Source organism: Mesoplodon bidens, assembly GCF_964165515.1.
Source record: "Mesoplodon bidens genome assembly, contig: HAP1_SCAFFOLD_159, whole genome shotgun sequence".
Taxonomy (NCBI): Eukaryota; Metazoa; Chordata; class Mammalia; order Artiodactyla; family Ziphiidae; genus Mesoplodon; species Mesoplodon bidens.
In genome coordinates, this window is record NW_027672558.1 from 774,382 (window position 1) to 791,127 (window position 16,746).

General features: G+C 39.2%; 1 protein-coding gene across 1 annotated transcript in view; it reads right to left on the reverse strand.

Moving 5' to 3' along the window:
* Positions 1-5,894: 5,894 nt before the first annotated feature.
* BRCC3 (BRCA1/BRCA2-containing complex subunit 3) overlaps positions 5,895-16,746 on the reverse strand; it is an 86,305-nt gene continuing 75,453 nt past the window's right edge. Inside the window, exons 11-12 of the mRNA XM_081259287.1 lie at positions 8,644-8,813; positions 5,895-7,541 (exon numbers count right to left, since the gene is read on the reverse strand). Of these exons, the coding sequence (XP_081115413.1) occupies positions 8,662-8,813 (152 nt within the window). The 3' untranslated portion in view covers positions 5,895-7,541; positions 8,644-8,661. The remainder of the gene's footprint in view (positions 7,542-8,643; positions 8,814-16,746) is intronic.

Sequence of the window (16,746 nt, forward strand, 5' to 3'; positions counted from 1 at the left end):
TAGAAAAAGATATTCCATGCAAATGGAAATCAAAAGAAAGCTGGAGTAGCTATACACATATCAGATAAAATGGACTTTAAAATAAAGAATGTTACAAGACACAAGGAAGGACACTATGTAATAATCAAGGGATCAATCCAAGAGGAAGCTATAACAATTATAAATATATATACACCCAACATAGGAGCACCTCAATACATAAGGCAACTGCTAACGGCGCTAAAAGAGGAAATCGACAGTAACACAATAATACTGGGGGACTTTAACACCTCATTTACACCAATAGACAGGGCATCCAAACAGAAAATTAATAAGGAAACAGAAGCTTTAAATGACATGATAGACCAGATAGATTTGATTGATATTTATAGGACATTCCATCCAAAAACAGCAGATTACACTTTCTTCTCAAGTGCTCATGGAACATTCTCCAGGATAGATTGGGTCACAAATCAAGCCTCCTTAAATTTAAGAAAGTTGGAATCATATTAAGCATCTTTTCTACCACAATGCTATGAGATTAGAAATCAATTAAAGGGTAAAAACGTAAAAAACCGAAGCACATGGAGGCTAAACAATATGTTACTAAATAACCAAGAGATCACTGAAGAAATCAAAGAAGAAATCAAAAAATACCTAGAGACAAATGACAATGAAAACACAATGATCCAAAACCTATGGGATGCAGCAAAAGCATTTCTAAGAGGGAAGTTTATAGCTCTACAAGCCTACCCCAAGAAACAAGAAAAATCTCAAATCAACAATCTAACATTACACCTAAAGGAACTAGAGAAAGAAGAACAAACAAAACCCAAAGTTAGCAGAAGGAAAGAAATCATAAAGATCAGAGCAGAAATAAATGAAAGAGAAATGAAGAAAACAATAGCAAAGATCAATAAAACTAAAAGCTGGTTCTTTGAGGAGATAAGCAAAATTGATAAACCGTTAGCCAGACTCATCAAGAAAAAGAAGGAGAGGACTCAAATCAATAAAATTAGAAATGAAAAAGGACAAGTTACAACGGACACCACAGAAATACAAAGCATCCTAAGAGACTACTACAAGCAACTCTATACCAATAAAATGGACAACCTGGAAGAAATGGACAAATTCTTAGAAGGGTATAGCCTTCCAAGATGGAACCAGGAAGAAATAGAAAATATGAACAGACCAATCACAAGTAATGAAATTGAAACTGTGATTAAAAATCTTCCAACAAACAAAAGTCCAGGACCAGATGGCTTCACAGGTGAACTCTATCAAACGTTTAGAGAAGAGCTAATACCCGTCCTTCTCAAACTCTTCCAAAAATTGCAAAGGAAAACTCCCAAACTCATTCTATGAGGCCACCATCACCCTGATACCAAAACCAGACAAAGATATTACAAAAAAAGAAAATTACAGACCAATAACACTGATGAATGTAGATGCAAAAATCCTCAACAAATACTAGCAAACAGAATCCAACAACACATCAAAAGGATCATACACCATGATCAAGTGGGTTTATCCCAGGGATGCAAGGATTCTTCAGTATATGCAGATCAATCAATGTGATACACCATATTAACAAATTGAAGAATAAAAACCATATGATCATCTCAATAGATGCAGAAAAAGCTTTTGACAAAATTCAACACCCATTTATGATAAAAACTCTCCAGAAAGTGGGCATAGAGGGAACCTACTTCAACATAATAAAGGCCATATACGACAAACCTACAGCAAACATCATTCTCAATGGTGAAAAACTGAAAGCATTTCCTCTAAGATCAGGAACAAGAGAAGGATGTCCACTCTCAGCACTATTATTCAACATAGTTTTGGAAGTCCTAGGCACAGCAATCAGGGAAGGAAAAGAAAGGAATACAAATTGGAAAAGAAGAAGTAAATGTATCACTGTTTGCAGCTGACATGTTATACATAGAGAATAAAGATGCCATCAGAAAACTACTAGAGCTAATCAATGAATTTGGTAAAGTAGCAGGATACAAAATTAATGCAAAGAAATCTCTTGCATTCCTATATATTAATGATGAAAAATCTGAAAGAGAAATTAAGGAAACACTCCCATTTACCATTACAACAAAAAGAATAAAATACCTAGGAATAAACCCACCTAGGGAGATAAAAGACCTGTATGCAGAAAACTATAAGACACTGATGAAAGAAATTAAAGATGATACCAACAGATGGAGAGATATTACCATGTTCTTGGATTGGAAGAATCAGTATTGTGAAAATGACTGTACTACCCAAAGCAATGTACAGATTCATGCAATCCCTATCAAATTACCAATGGCATTTTTTACACAACTAGAACAAAAAATCTTAAAATCTGTATGGAAACACAAAAGACCCCAAATTGCCAAAGCAGTCTTAAGGGAAAAAAAACAGAGCTGGAGGAATCAGACTCCCTGACTTCAGACTATACTACAAAGCTACAGTAATCAAGACAATATGGTACTGGCACAAAAACAAATATAGATCAATGGAACAGGATAGAAAGCCCAGAGAGAAACCCATGCACCTATGGTCCACTAATCTATGACAAAGGAGGCAAGAATATACAATGAAGAAAAGACAGTCTTTTCAATAAGTGGTGCTGGGAAAACTGGACAGCTACATGTAAAAGAATGAAATTAGAACACTCCCTAACACCATACACAAAAATAAACTCAAAATGGATTAGAGACCTCAATGTAAGACCGGGCACTATAAATCTCTTAGAGGAAAACATAGGAAGAACACTGTTTGACATAAATCACAGCAAGATTTTTTTTTTTTGGCGGTACATGGGCCTGTCACTGTTGTGGCCTCTCCCGTTGTGGAGCACAGGCTCCGGACGCACAGGCTCAGTGGCCATGGCTCACGGGCCCAGCCGCTCCACAGCATGTGGGATCTTCCCGGACCGGGGCACGAACCCGTATCCCCTGCATTGGCAGGTGGACTCTCAACCACTGCGCCATCAGGGAAGCCCAGCAAGATATTTTTTGATCCACCTCCTTAGAGTAATGGAAATAAAAACAAGAATAAACAAATTGGACCTAATGAAACTTAAAAGCTTCTTCAGAGCAAAGGAAACCATAAACAAGATGAAAAGACAACCCTCAGAATGGGAGAAAATATTTGCAAATGAAGCAACTGACAAAGGATTAATCTCCAAAATATATAAAAAGCTCATGCAGCTCTATATTTAAAAAAAACAAACAACCCAAACCAAAAATGGGCAGAAGACCTAAATAGACATTTCTTCAAAGAAGACATACAGATCGCCAAGAAGCACATGAAAAGCTGCTCAGCATCACTAATTATTAGAGAAATGCAAATCAAAAGTACAATGAGGCATCACCTCATACCAGTTAGAATGGGCATCATCAGAAAATCTACAAACAACAAGTTCTGGAGAGGGTGTGGAGAAAAGGGAACCCTCGTGCACGGTTGGTTGGAATGTAAATTGATACAGCCACTATGGAGAACAGTATGGAGCTTCCTTAAAAAACTAAAAATAGAATTATCATATGACCCAGCAATCCCACTACTGGGCATATACCCAGAGAAAACCATAATTCAAAAAGACACATGCACCCCAGTGTTCATTGCAGCACTATTTACAATAGCCAGGTCATGGAAGCAACCTAAATGCCCATCAACAGATGAATGGATAAAGAAGATGTGGTACATATATACAATGGAATATTACTCGGCCATAAGAAGGAACGAAATTATGTCATTTGTAGAGATGTGGATGGATCTAGATATTGTCATACAGAGTGAAGGAAATCAGAAAGAGAAAAACAAATATCGTATATTAATGCATATATGTGGAACCTAGAAAAATGGTACAGATAAACCGGTTTGCAGGGTGGAAATCCAGACACAGATGTAGAGAACAAACGTATGGACACCAAGGGGAGAAAGCCACGGAGGGGGGTGATGGTGGTGTGATGAATTTTGCGATTGGGATTGACATGTATACACTGATGTGTATAAAATTGATGACTAATAAGAACATGCTGTATAAAAAAATAAAATTCAAAAAAATTTTTTAATTCAAAAATAGAAAGAAAAATAAGAAGACAGCAACCAAACCAAAAAACAAATTACCAATGATAACAAGCACTAAAAACTATACTTAAAAAAAAAAAACGGACAGGCAGAAACCTAGAACAAATGGTAAAAGCAAAGCTAAAAGCAAAGCTATACAGACAAAATCACACACAGAAGCATACACATACACACTCACAAAAAGTGAAAAAGGGGAAAAAATGTATCATTGCTCCCAAAGTCCACTGCCTCAATTTTGGGATGATTCGTTGTATTCCACAGATGCAGGGTACGTCAAGTTGATTGTGGAGCTTTAACCCGCTGCTTCTGAGGCTGCTGGGAGAGTTTCCCTTTCTCTTCTTTGTTCGCACAGCTCCTGGGGCTCAGCTTTGGATTTGGCCCCGCGTCTGCGTGTAGGTCGCCTGAGGGCGTCTGTTCTTCGCTCAGACAGGACGGGGTTAAAGGAGCCGCTGATTCGGGGGCTCTGGCTCACTCAGGCCGGGAGGAGGGAGGGGTACAGATGCGGGGCGAGCCTGTGGCGGCAGAGGCAGAGTGACGTTGCACCAGCCAGAGGCGCGCTGTGCGCTCTCCCGGGGAAGTTGTCCCTGGATCCCGGGACCCTGGCAGTGGCGGTCTGCACAGGCTTCCGGGAGGGGAGGTGTGGACAGTGACCTGTGCTTGCACACAGGCTTTTTGGTGGCGGCAGCAGCAGCCTTAGCGTCTCGTGCCCGTCTCTGGGGTCTGTGCTGATCGCCGTGGCTCGCGCCCGTCTTGGGCTCATTTAGGCGGTGTTCTGAATCCCCTCTCCTCCCACACCCCAAAACAATGGCCTCTTCGGCAGTTCCAGACTTTTTCCCGGACTCCTTCCTGGCCAGCTGTGGTGCACAAGCCCCTTCAGGCTGTGTTAACGCCGCCAACCCCAGTCCTCTCCCTGGGATCCGACCTCCAAATCCCGAGCCTCAGCTCCCAGCCCCGCCCCACCCCAGCGGGTGAGCAGACAAGCCTCTCGGGCTGGTAAGTGCTGGTCGGCCCCGATCCTCTGTGCGGGAATCTCTCTGCTTTGCCCTCCGCACCCCTGTGGCTGCGCTCTCCTCTGTGGCTCCAAAGCTCCCCGCCCCTCCGCCACCCGCAGTTTCTACCTGTGAAGGGCCTTCCTAGTGTGTGGAAACCTTTCCTCCTTCACAGCTCCCTCCCACTGGTGCAGGTCCTGTCCCTATTCTTTTGTCTCTGTTTTTCCTTTTTTCTTTTGCCCTACCCAGGTACGTGGGGAGTTTCTTGCCTTTTGGGAGGTCTGAGTTCTTCTGCCAGCATTCAGTAGATGTTCTGTAGGGGGTGTTCCACATGTAGGTGTATTTCTGATGTATTTGAGGGGAGGAAGGTGATCTCTGCGTCTTACTCTTCCGCCATCTTGAAGCTCCTCCCCTTTTCATGTTTATAAGTCATTTCTCTGACACTGACAAACCTAGTCTCCACTTTCCTCAAAACATTTACTTATTTGCTCCATCAGTTGACTTACTTGTTTAATGTACCTGATTGCTGGCTGCACAACACAGCTTTCACTAGATGTTCCCCACCAAGGCCCTCATGCAGTAATCCCAGCCCTGCTTCCTCAGCCACCAGGTACTTTGACACTTCCATGTACCTGCCTCCTCTCCCCACATTCCTGTTTTACAGATTACAACTCGAATTATCAGGTTAGAAAAAGAATTTCAAATTGCCATAACTCTGTCAATGTAAACAGCTTAGAAGGGACATGTACAGAAGGTTGGCCTGTAAAAATATTCAAATCATTTTATTCCCCTCAGATTTTATCACTTATTTCACAAGATACATACCATACCTCTTAGTTCCTTATTTAATACTTACAACTTTTTATTTTGCAATAATTATAGATTAACAGGAAGTTGCAAAAATAGTACAGGGAGTCCCATGTGCCCTTCACCCGGTTTCCTCCAGTGGTAAGATCTTACACATAATAATTGTACATCTTCAAAACCAACATATTGACAATGGTAGAATACTGCTAACTAGACTATAGACCTTATTTGGTTTCACCAAATTTTACATGCATTCATTTGTGGGTGTGTGTAGGTCTATATGGTTTTAGCACAGATATAGATTCATGTAATAAACACCACAATCAAGATACAGAACTGTTCCATCAGCACAAATAATTCCTTGTGTTATTCCTTTATAGTCACCCATATCCCATACCCCCTCCAGTCCCTATCCCTGTCAACCATTAATCTGTTCTTCACTTCTATAATTTTGTCATTTCAAGAATTTATACAAATGCAGTCATACAGTATGTGAGCTTTTAAGACTGGCTGTTTTTCATTCATCATTATACGCTTGAGGTCCATCCAAGTCGTGTGTATCAACAGTCTGTTCCTTTTCATTGCAGAGTAGTATTGCATGGTGTGGATGGTTGGTTTAACCACACACTCAGCTGCAGGTCATCTGGGTTGTTTCCAGTTTGGGGCTATTACAAATGAAACTGCCAAGAATGTCTGTATAGAAGTTTCTGTGCCAAAATAGGTCTCATTTCTTTGGGATAAATGTCCAGGACAGCAATTGCTGGGTAATAACGTACATGTATGTTTAACTTTATTAGAAATTTTCAAACTCTTTTTTTCAGAGTGGCTTACCGTTTTACATTCTGTTCAGCAGTGTATGAGAGATCCAGTTTGTATGCTCAACTGAACCTGGTATTTTCACTGTTTTTTCTTTAGCCATTCTGATAATTATGTAGTCATAATTCATTGTGGTTTTAATTTGCATTCCCTGATGGCTAATGAAGTTCAACATCTTTTCCTGTGCTTGCTTGCCTTCGATACACCCTCTTTAGTGCTATGTCTACTCATGTCTTCTGCTCATTTTCTAATTGGATTGTTTGTTTTTTACTCTTGACTTTATTCTAGATAAATGGTTTGCAAGTAATTTCTCTCAATAATTTCCTCCTCTTAAATTTTTGGCAGAGCAAAAGTTTTTCATTTTGATGAAGTCCAATATACAGTATCAACTTTTTCCTTTCATGATTGTGCTTTTGGGATGAAGGCCAAGAAGAACCTGTTGCCTAGCCCACCACGATCCTAAAGATCTTTCTATGATTTTTTTTCCTGAAAGTTTTACATCTTACATATAAGTTCATGATACATTTTCAATTAATTTTTCAATTAACTTAATTAAGTTCATGATACATTTTCAGTTAAAATTAATTATTTTTCAATTAATTTCAATTAATTTTCAATGCAGTTTAGGTCAAAGTTCATTTTCTTTGCCAACTGCACCAGCATCATATGTTGAAAAGACTATCCTTCCTCCATTGAATTGCTTTTGTACCTTTGTCAAAATCAGTTGGGCATATACCACACTGTCTTGATTACTTAAGTTTATAGTAAGTCTTGAAGTCAGGTAATGTGAGTCTTCCAAATTTTTCTTCTTCAAAATTGATTTGGCTTAATTAATTTTACACCTGGATATTTTCATCCTTCCTACAGGGAAAGAAAAGAATAGAGAAGAACTGTGGCTGTGGGAAATTAGGGAAAATACAACATTTACACTACATATGCCCTAGGGGAGTTCATGAAGATTTCTGGGTTCCACTCCCAGAGTTGAAGTTTGACCTCCAAATGATTATGGTGCATGTAGTCCCGGACTGTACTCTGAAATTTGAAAAACAATAATTTAGGGAGAAACAAGAAGAGAAGACAAAACCAAAAACAACCCTTTGTCACTGTTGTTGGGATTGGGGCTTTCTTTGTTTTCTTTCTTTCTAACTCCTCCAATTCCCACTTTAATTTCTGGTCTGCAGTAGGCTTGGCTCTTTTCTGAAGACACACTTAGCATTTGTGGTTACACATAGTAAGAAGCTTGCAACAGAACTTTTTAAAGCATGATTTTTGTTACATCCTAAGTCCTGAATGTTTCTGGAAAAACACATTTATATTATACTGGAAATTCTTAGGGAAATAGGATCTGCTCAATAGGAGTTTGCTTCAGAGCCAAATATGCTAGAACTCATGTTTTTGGTTAGAAAGAGCACCCACATAGATTCAACCTTTGCTAGGTATCTCAGAATACCTATTTTAGAGATCAAGAAGGAAGACATAAGACATATGCCTCTCAATGGGGGCAAAGAATAGAGGTGGGGTGCTGATGAGTCACCTTCACTTCCACTAACCCTTGTGTACTTGTTTATTTGTCCAACATCAGCATCATAACTACAAAACTGAACATTAAATACTCTTATTCCTTTAGCTTATTCTAGAGAAAAAAATAAACATTTGAAATATGCTCCCCAGACATTTTATTACAGGATGTCCTTGCCAATGTACCTTGCATAGCCTTTAAAAAAAACTTTCATATTCTACTTAAATCACCCTGCATATGCTCTTTGTAGGCTGGTTCCAGGTAGGAGGGTTCATTAAGCCCTAATAAAACTTTTAGGAAGACATCTTATGTTTGTTTATTGTATGCATAAAACGCACCCATTGGGATATAAAAAGAGCTGCTCCATCGTCTGCCTACACATCTCCTGTATATGAATTTTCAGACCATGTTTACTACACAAATTGGAAAACAAAAGTTTCTTACTTCATTTTGTCTCCTGCTTTATTCTAAAGAAGAAAGTTCTTGCATAAGCTCTTCCTTTTCTTGTTGCAACTCCTGCAAATGCTGTTGGTTTTGCTCCAGTCTGTCCTCCAGCCACTGCAGTAGAGGCCCGCTGACTGCCGACATCTGACTGCACAGGTTCTTGGTAAACACTTCAATAGGAAAAACACAGAGATAACAATCCACCACCAGTAGCGCCCAACAGTGAGTACAGAAAGAGGGGGAAGGAGGAGAACATAGAAAAAGTGCAGAAGTAGAACTGGCAGACAACTTTGTATGGGCAGCCAGGGGAAAGGCAGGAGAGCTGAGCAAAGAGGATACCTATTCGGAGGCCATCCTGAACATCCCTGGATCCATAAGCCAGACAGAAGCCTTGCTATGCAGAGAGCAGAAAGATATCCAGCTTTTTACTTCCATAGCAAAAGGGTAAGAGCTACAGAAGGGTCTCTATCCCCAGCTCTCAGACCTTCTCACTGTGAATGAACATAGCTTCCCAGTGAGCTAGAACTCTGTCTTCTGCAACTTAATTTTTCACGAGTTCAGAAAGAAAATTGCTTACCAAGTGTTACATACATTGAAGAATACATTAATGCAACTCACCTGAAAGCTCCTCTTTTAAAATGAGGAAAAAGCAGAGAGATGAAGGGAGTGATCACCTTTCACGTCTTCCTAGGAATGCTCAGCTTCACGGTAAGACAGAGATTCTGTGGCCCTCTTTATAAAACAAATTCTGCCTAATGGAAATATCTTTTTCTCTCTTATGATATATGACTTATTAAAATGACCACTGTAAAATTGTGGGGTATACCTTCCAAGATATATGTATATGTATATGTGTGTGAACTTGTGTGCATATGTATATATACTTTTTAATAAAAATGGTTCTGATGAACCTAGGGGCAGGACAGGAATAAAGACACAGGTGTAGAGAGTGGACTTGAGGACACGGAGAGGGGGAAGGGTAAGCTGGCATGAAGAGAGAGAGTGGCATGGACATACATACACACTCAAATGTAAAACAGATAGCTAGTGGGAAGCAGCCGCATAGCACAGGGGGATCAGCTCGGTGCTCTGTGACCACCTAGAGGGGTGGGATAAGGGAGGGAGGGAGGGAGAAGCAAGAGGGAGGAGATGTGGGGATATATGTATATGTACAGCTGATTCACTTTGTTAGCAGAAACGAACACAACATTTGTAAAGCAGTTATACTCCAATAAAGATGTTAAAAAAATTTTTTTTTGAAAAAGATTTGGGGGCCCCACTTTCACATCACTGAATTACAGACTCTCTTAAGACAGGCCTTGGAATCTGTGGTGGGTTTTTTTTGTTTTTGTTTTTTTTATTATCGACCTCAGAGTGCTATATATATATATTTTTAAATAAATTTATTTATTTATTTTTGGCTGTGTTGGGTCTTCGTTTCTGTGAGGGCTTTCTCTAGTTGCGGCAAGCGGGGGCCACTCTTCATCGCGGTGTGTGGGCCTCTCACTGTCGTGGCCTCTCTTATTGCGGAGCACAAGCTCCAGACGCGCAGGCTCAGTAGTTGTGGCTCACAGGCCCAGTTGCTCTGCGGCATGTGGGATCTTCCCAGACCATGGGTCAAACCCGTGTCCGCTGTACTGGCAGGCAGATTCTCAACCACTGCGCCACCAGGGAAGCCCAATTTTTTTAAATTAAGTTAAAAAATACTGTATGATTTTGGACGTTACTTTTACCTCACATAACAATAAGCCATAGACATCTTCCTGTGTTGATAAAGAACTACCTTTCCTTCTTAACGGCTGTACAGTATTCATCAGAATGGATGTACCAATTTAATAAGTCTTCTATTGATGGACCTTTCAGTGGCATCCAATTTTTTGCTATTATAAAGACTGCGATTAATATCCCTTTATTTTTGCGCATTTGTCCTACAAATTTTTGAAGGATACATTTTTTGAAGTGGAATTGCTAGATTCAAGTCCACATATATTTAAAAATTATACCTCCAGGAACAGTATATGGGAGTGTTCACTTCCCTCACACCCTCATCTAATTCTCTGTCAATTTAATCTTTGTCGAAGGAAAAGGAGAAAACCTGATGACTTTACCTTAATCCATACTTCTTTTATAGATTATTATGAACAATTTGATTTTTCTGTAGGGCTCTATAAAAGTCTTTAATTCTTATTTAGTCAGTCTTTTGTGACTTCCTTATATTTTCCTCCTGTATTTTTAACTTTTAATGAGCTTTATTGGGGTATAATTTACAGACAATAAATGACCCCATTTTAAGGGTACAGTTCAGTGAGTTTTGACAAATGCATACCCCTTTTAACCACCCTCCAGTCAAGATACAGGGCATTTCCATCAGCCCAGAGGCCCCTCTGGGTTCCCTCTGCAGCCTGTGCCCCTTCACCTTGGGCCACAGCAGCTACTGATCCATTTGCTGTCACCATAGGGTAGTTTAGCCTATTCTTGAATTTCATATAAATGGAACTATAGAGTATGTAGCACTTTGTGTGATACTTCTTTCAGTTGGCATAATGAGATTCATCCAGGTTGTTCATGTATCAGTAGTGTGTTCTTCCCATTGCTGAGCAATACCTTGTTGTATGGATGGATCACACTTTGTTTATCCATTCACCCACTGACAGACAATTGGGTGTTCCCACTTTTTGGCTATTGTGAATAATGCTGCTACAAACATTCCTATACAAGTTTTTGTTTGAACACCTGTTTTCAACTCTTTGGGGTATATGCCTAGGAGAGGAACTGGTGGGACATTTGGTAGTTGTAATTGCCAATCTCTTTCCAAAGTGGTTGTAATATATTTAATAGTATAAGTATAAATATATCTGGAATTTATTTTTTGTGTAGGGCATTAAGTAGGAATTTATTTTTTCCCAAATGGAAATAGAAGTATAAACTAAGAAACAAATGAACTGGCCCAACACTATTTAGTGAACAATCCATCCTTTTTTTTTTTTAGTTTTTAGTTTTATTTATTTATTTATTTTTACATCTTTATTGGAGTATAATTGCTTAACAATGGTGTGTTAGTTTCTGCTTTATAACAAAGTGAATCAGTTATACATATACATATGTTCCCATATCCCCTACCTCTTGCGTCTCCCTCCCACCCTCCCTATCCCACCCCTCCAGGCGCTCACAAAGTACCGAACTGATCTCCCTGTGCTATGCGGCTGCTTCCCACTAGCTATCTACCTTACGTTTGGTAGTGTATATATGTCCATGCCTCTCTTTCAATTTGTCACAGCTTACCCTTGGCCCTCCCCATATCCTCAAGTCCATTGTCTAGTAGGTCCGTGTCTCTATTCCTGTCTTACCCCTAGGTTCTTCATGACATTTTTCTTCTTAAATTCCATATATATGTGTTAGCATACGGTATTTGTCTTTCTCTTTCTGACTTACTTCACTCTGTATGACAAACTCTAGGTCTATCCACCTCATTACAAATAGCTCAATTTCATTTCTTTTTATGGCTGAGTAATATTCCATTGTATATATGTGCCACATCTTCTTTATCCATTCATCTGATGATGGACACTTAGGTTGTTTCCATCTCTGGGCTATTATAAATAGGGCTGCTATGAACATTTTGGTACATGTCTCTTTTTGAATTATGGTTTTCTCAGGGTATATGCCCAGTAGTGGGATTGCTGGGTCGTATGGTAGTTCTATTTTTAGTTTTTTAAGGAACCTCCATACTGTTCTCCATAGTGGCTGTACCAATTCACATTCCCACCAGCAGTGCAAGAGTGTTCCCTTTTTTCCACACCCTCTCCAGCATTTATTGTTTCTAGATTTTTTGATGATGGCCATTCTGACTGGTGTGAGATGATATCTCATTGTAGTTTTGATTTGCATTTCTCTAAAGATTAAAGATGTTGAGCATTCTTTCATGTGTTTGTTGGCAGTCTGTATATCTTCTGTGGAGAAATGTCTATTTAGGTCTTCTGCCCATTTTTGGATTGGGTTGCTTGTTTTTTTGTTATTGAGCTGCATGAGCTGCTTATAAATTTTGGAGATTAATCCTTTGCCAGTTGTTTCATTTGAAAATATTTTCTCCCATTCTGAGGGTTGTCTTCTGGTCTTGTTTATGGTTTCCTTTGCTGTGCAAAAGCTTTTGAGCTTCATTAGGTCCCATGTGTTTATTTTTGTCTTTATTTCCATTTCTCTAGGAGGTGGGTCAAAAAGGATCTTGTGGTGATGTATGTCATAGAGTGTTCTGCCAAGGTTTTCCTCTAAGAGTTTGATAGTCTCTGGCCTTACATTTAGGTCTTTAATCCATTTCAGCTTATTTTTGTGTATGGTGTTAGGGAGTGATCTAATCTCATACTTTTACATGTCCCTGTCCAGTTTTCCCAGCACCACTTATTGAAGAGGCTCTCCTTTCTCCACTGTACATTCCTGCCTCCTTTATCAAAGATCAGTTGACCATATGTGCGTGGGTTTATCTTTGGGCTTTCTATCCTGTTGCATTGATCTATCTTTCTGTTTTTGTGCCAGTACCATACTGTCTTGATTACTGTAGCTTTGTAGTATAGTCTGAAGTCAGGGAGCCTGACTCCTCCAGCTCCATTTCTCTTTCTCAAGATTGCTTTGGCTATTCGGGGTCTTTTCTGTTTCCATACAAATTGTGAAATTTTTTGTTCTAATTTTGTGAAAAATGGCAGTGGTAGTTTGATAGGGATTGCATTGAATCTGTAGATTGCTTTGGGCAGTAGAGTCATTTTCACAATGTTGATTCTTCCAATCCAAGAACATGGTATACCTCTCCATCTATTTGTATCATCTTTAATTTCTTTCATCAGTGTCTTATAATTTTCTACATACAGGTCTTTTGTCTCCTTCGGTAGGTTTATTCCCAGATATTTTATTCTTTTTGCTGCAGTGGTAAACGGGAGTGTTTTCTTGATTTCACTTTCAGATTTTTCATCAATAGTATATAGGAATGCCAGAGATTTCTGTGCATTAATTTTGTATCCTGCTACTTTACCAAATTCATTGATTAGCTCTAGTAGTTTTCTGGTAGCATCTTTAGGATTCTCTATGTATAGTATCATGTCATCTGCAAACAGTGACAGCTTTACTTCTTCTTTTCCAATTTGGATTCCTTTTATTTCCTTATCTTCTCTGACTGCTGTGGCTAAAACTTCCAAAACTATGTTGAATAAGAGTGGTGAGAGTGGGCAACCTTGTCTTGTCCCTGATCTTAGTGGAAATGGTTTCACTTTGTCACCATTGAGGACGATGTTGGCTGTGGGTTTGTCATGTATGGCCTTTATTATGTTGAGGAAAGTTCCCTCTATGCCTACTTTCTGCAGGGTTTTTTTTTTTTGTTTTTTGGGGTTTTTTTTTTGCGGTACACTGGCCTCTTACTGTTGTGGCCTCTCGTTGCGGAGCACAGGCTCCGGATGCGCAGGCTCAGTGGCCATGGCTCATGGGCCCAGCTGCTCCGCAGCATGTGGGATCTTCCCAGACTGGGGCACGAACCCGTGTCCCCTGCATCGGCAGGCGGACTCTCAACTACTGGGCCACCAGGGAGGCCCTCTGCAGGGTTTTTATCATAAATGGGTGTTGAATTTTGTCGAAATCTTTCTCTGCATCTATTGAAATGATCATATGGTTTTTCTCCTTCAATTTGTTAACGTGTATCACGTTGATTGATTTGCGTATATTGAAGAATCCTTGCATTCCTGGAATAAACCCCACTTGATCATGGTGTATGATCCTTTTAATGTGCTGTTGGATTCTGTTTGCTAGTATTTTGTTGAGGATTTTTGCATCTATGTTCATCAGTGATATTGGCCTGTAGTTTTCTTTCTTTGGGGCATCCTTGTCTGGTTTTGGTATCAAGGTGATGGTGGCCTTGTAGAATGAGTTTGGGAATGTTCCTCCTTCTGCTATATTTTGGAAGAGTTTGAGAAGTATAGGTGTTAGCTCTTCTCTTAATGTTTGATAGAATTCACCTATGAAGCCACCTGATCCTGGGCTTTTGTTTGTTGGAAGATTTTTAGTCACAGTCTCAATTTCAGTGCTTGTGATTGGTATGTTTATATTTTCTATTTCTTCCTGATTTAGTCTTGGCAGGTTGTTCATTTCTAAGAATTTGTCCATTTCTTCCAGGTTGTCCATTTTATTGGCATAGAGTTGCTTGTAGTAATCTCTCATGATCTTTTGTATTTCTGCGGTGTCAGTTGTTACTTCTCCTTTTTCATTTGTGATTCTATTGATTTGAGTCTTCTCCCTTTTCTTCTTGATGAGTCTGGCTAATGGTTTATCAATTTTGTTTATCTTCTCAAGAAACCAGCTTTTACTTTTATTGATCTTTGCTATCTTTTCCTTCATTTCTTTTTCATTTATTTCTGATCTGATTTTCATGATTTTTTTTCTTCTGCTAACTTTGGGGTGTTTTTGTTCTTCTTTCTCTAATTGCTTTAGGTGCAAGGTTAGGTTGTTTATTCGAGATGTTTCCTGTTTCTTAAGGTGGGATTGTATTGCTATAAACTTCCCTCTTAGAACTGCTTTTGCTGCACCCCATAGGTTTTGGGTCGTCCTGTCTCCATTGTCATTTGTTCTAGGTATTTTTTTATTTCCTCTTTGATTTCTTCAGTGATCACTTCGTTATTAAGTAGTGTATTGTTTAGCCTCCATGTGTTTGTATTTTTTACAGATCTTTTCCTGTAATTGATATCTAGTCTCATAGCGTTGTGGTCGGAAAAGATACTTGATACAATTTCAATTTTCTTAAATTTTCCAAGGCTTGATTTGTGACCCAAGATATGATCTATCCTGGAGAATGTTCCATGAGTACTTGAGAGAAATGTGTATTCTGTTGTTTTTGGATGGAATGTCCTATAAATATCAATTAAGTCCATCTTGTTTAATGTATCCTTTAAAGCTTGTGTTTCCTTATTTAGTTTCATTTTGGATGATCTGTCCATTGGTGAAAGTGGGGTGTTAAAGTCCCCTACTATGAATGTGTTACTGTCGATTTCCCCTTTTATGGCTGTTAGTATTTGCCTTATGTATTGAGGTGCTCCTCTGTTGGGTGCATAAATATTTACAATTGTTATATCTTCTTCTTGGATCGATCCCTTGATCATTATGTAGTGTCCTTCTTTGTCTCTTCTAATAGTCTTTATTTTAAAGTCTATTTTGTCTGATATGAGAATTGCTACTCCAGCTTTCTTTCGGTTTCCATTTGCATGGAATATCTTTTTCCATCCCCTTACTTTCAGTCTGCATGTGTCTCTAGGTCTGAAGTGGGTCTCTTGTAGACAGCATATATATGGGTCTTGTTTTTGTATCCATTCAGCCAATCTGTGTCTTTTGGTGGGAGCATTTAGTCCATTTACATTTAAGGTAATTATCGATATGTATGTTCCTATTCCCATTTTCTTAATTGTTTTGGGTTCGTTATTGTAGGTCTTTTCCTTCTGTTGTGTTTCTTGCCTACAGAAGTTCCTTTAGCATTTGTTGTAAAGCTGGTTTGGTGGTGCTGAACTCTCTCAGCTTTTGCTTGTCTGTAAACGTTTTAATTTCTCCATCAAATCTGGATGAGATCCTTGCTGGGTAGAGTAATCTTGGTTGCAGGTTTTTCTCCTTCATCCCTTTAAATATGTCCTGCCAGTCCCTTCTGGCTTGCAGAGTTTCTGCCGAAAGAGCAGCTGTTAACCTTATGGGGATTCCCTTGTGTGTTATTTGTTGTTTTTCCCTTGCTGCTTTTAATATGTTTTCTTTGTATTTAATTTTTGACAGTTTGATTAATATGTGTCTTGGCATATTTCTCCTTGGATTTATCCTGTATGGGACTCTCTGTGCCTCCTGGACCTGATTAACTATTTCCTTTCCCATATTAGGGAAGTTTTCAACTATAATCTCTTCAAATATTTTCTCAGTCCCTTTCCTTTTCTCTTCTTTTCTGGGACCCCTATAATTCGAATGTTGGTGTATTTAATGTTGTCCCAGAGGTCTCTGAGACTGTCCTCAGTTCTTTTCATTCTTTTTTTTCTTCTGCTCTGCAGTAGTTATTTCCACTATTTTATCTTCCACGTCACTTATCCGTTCTTCTGCCTC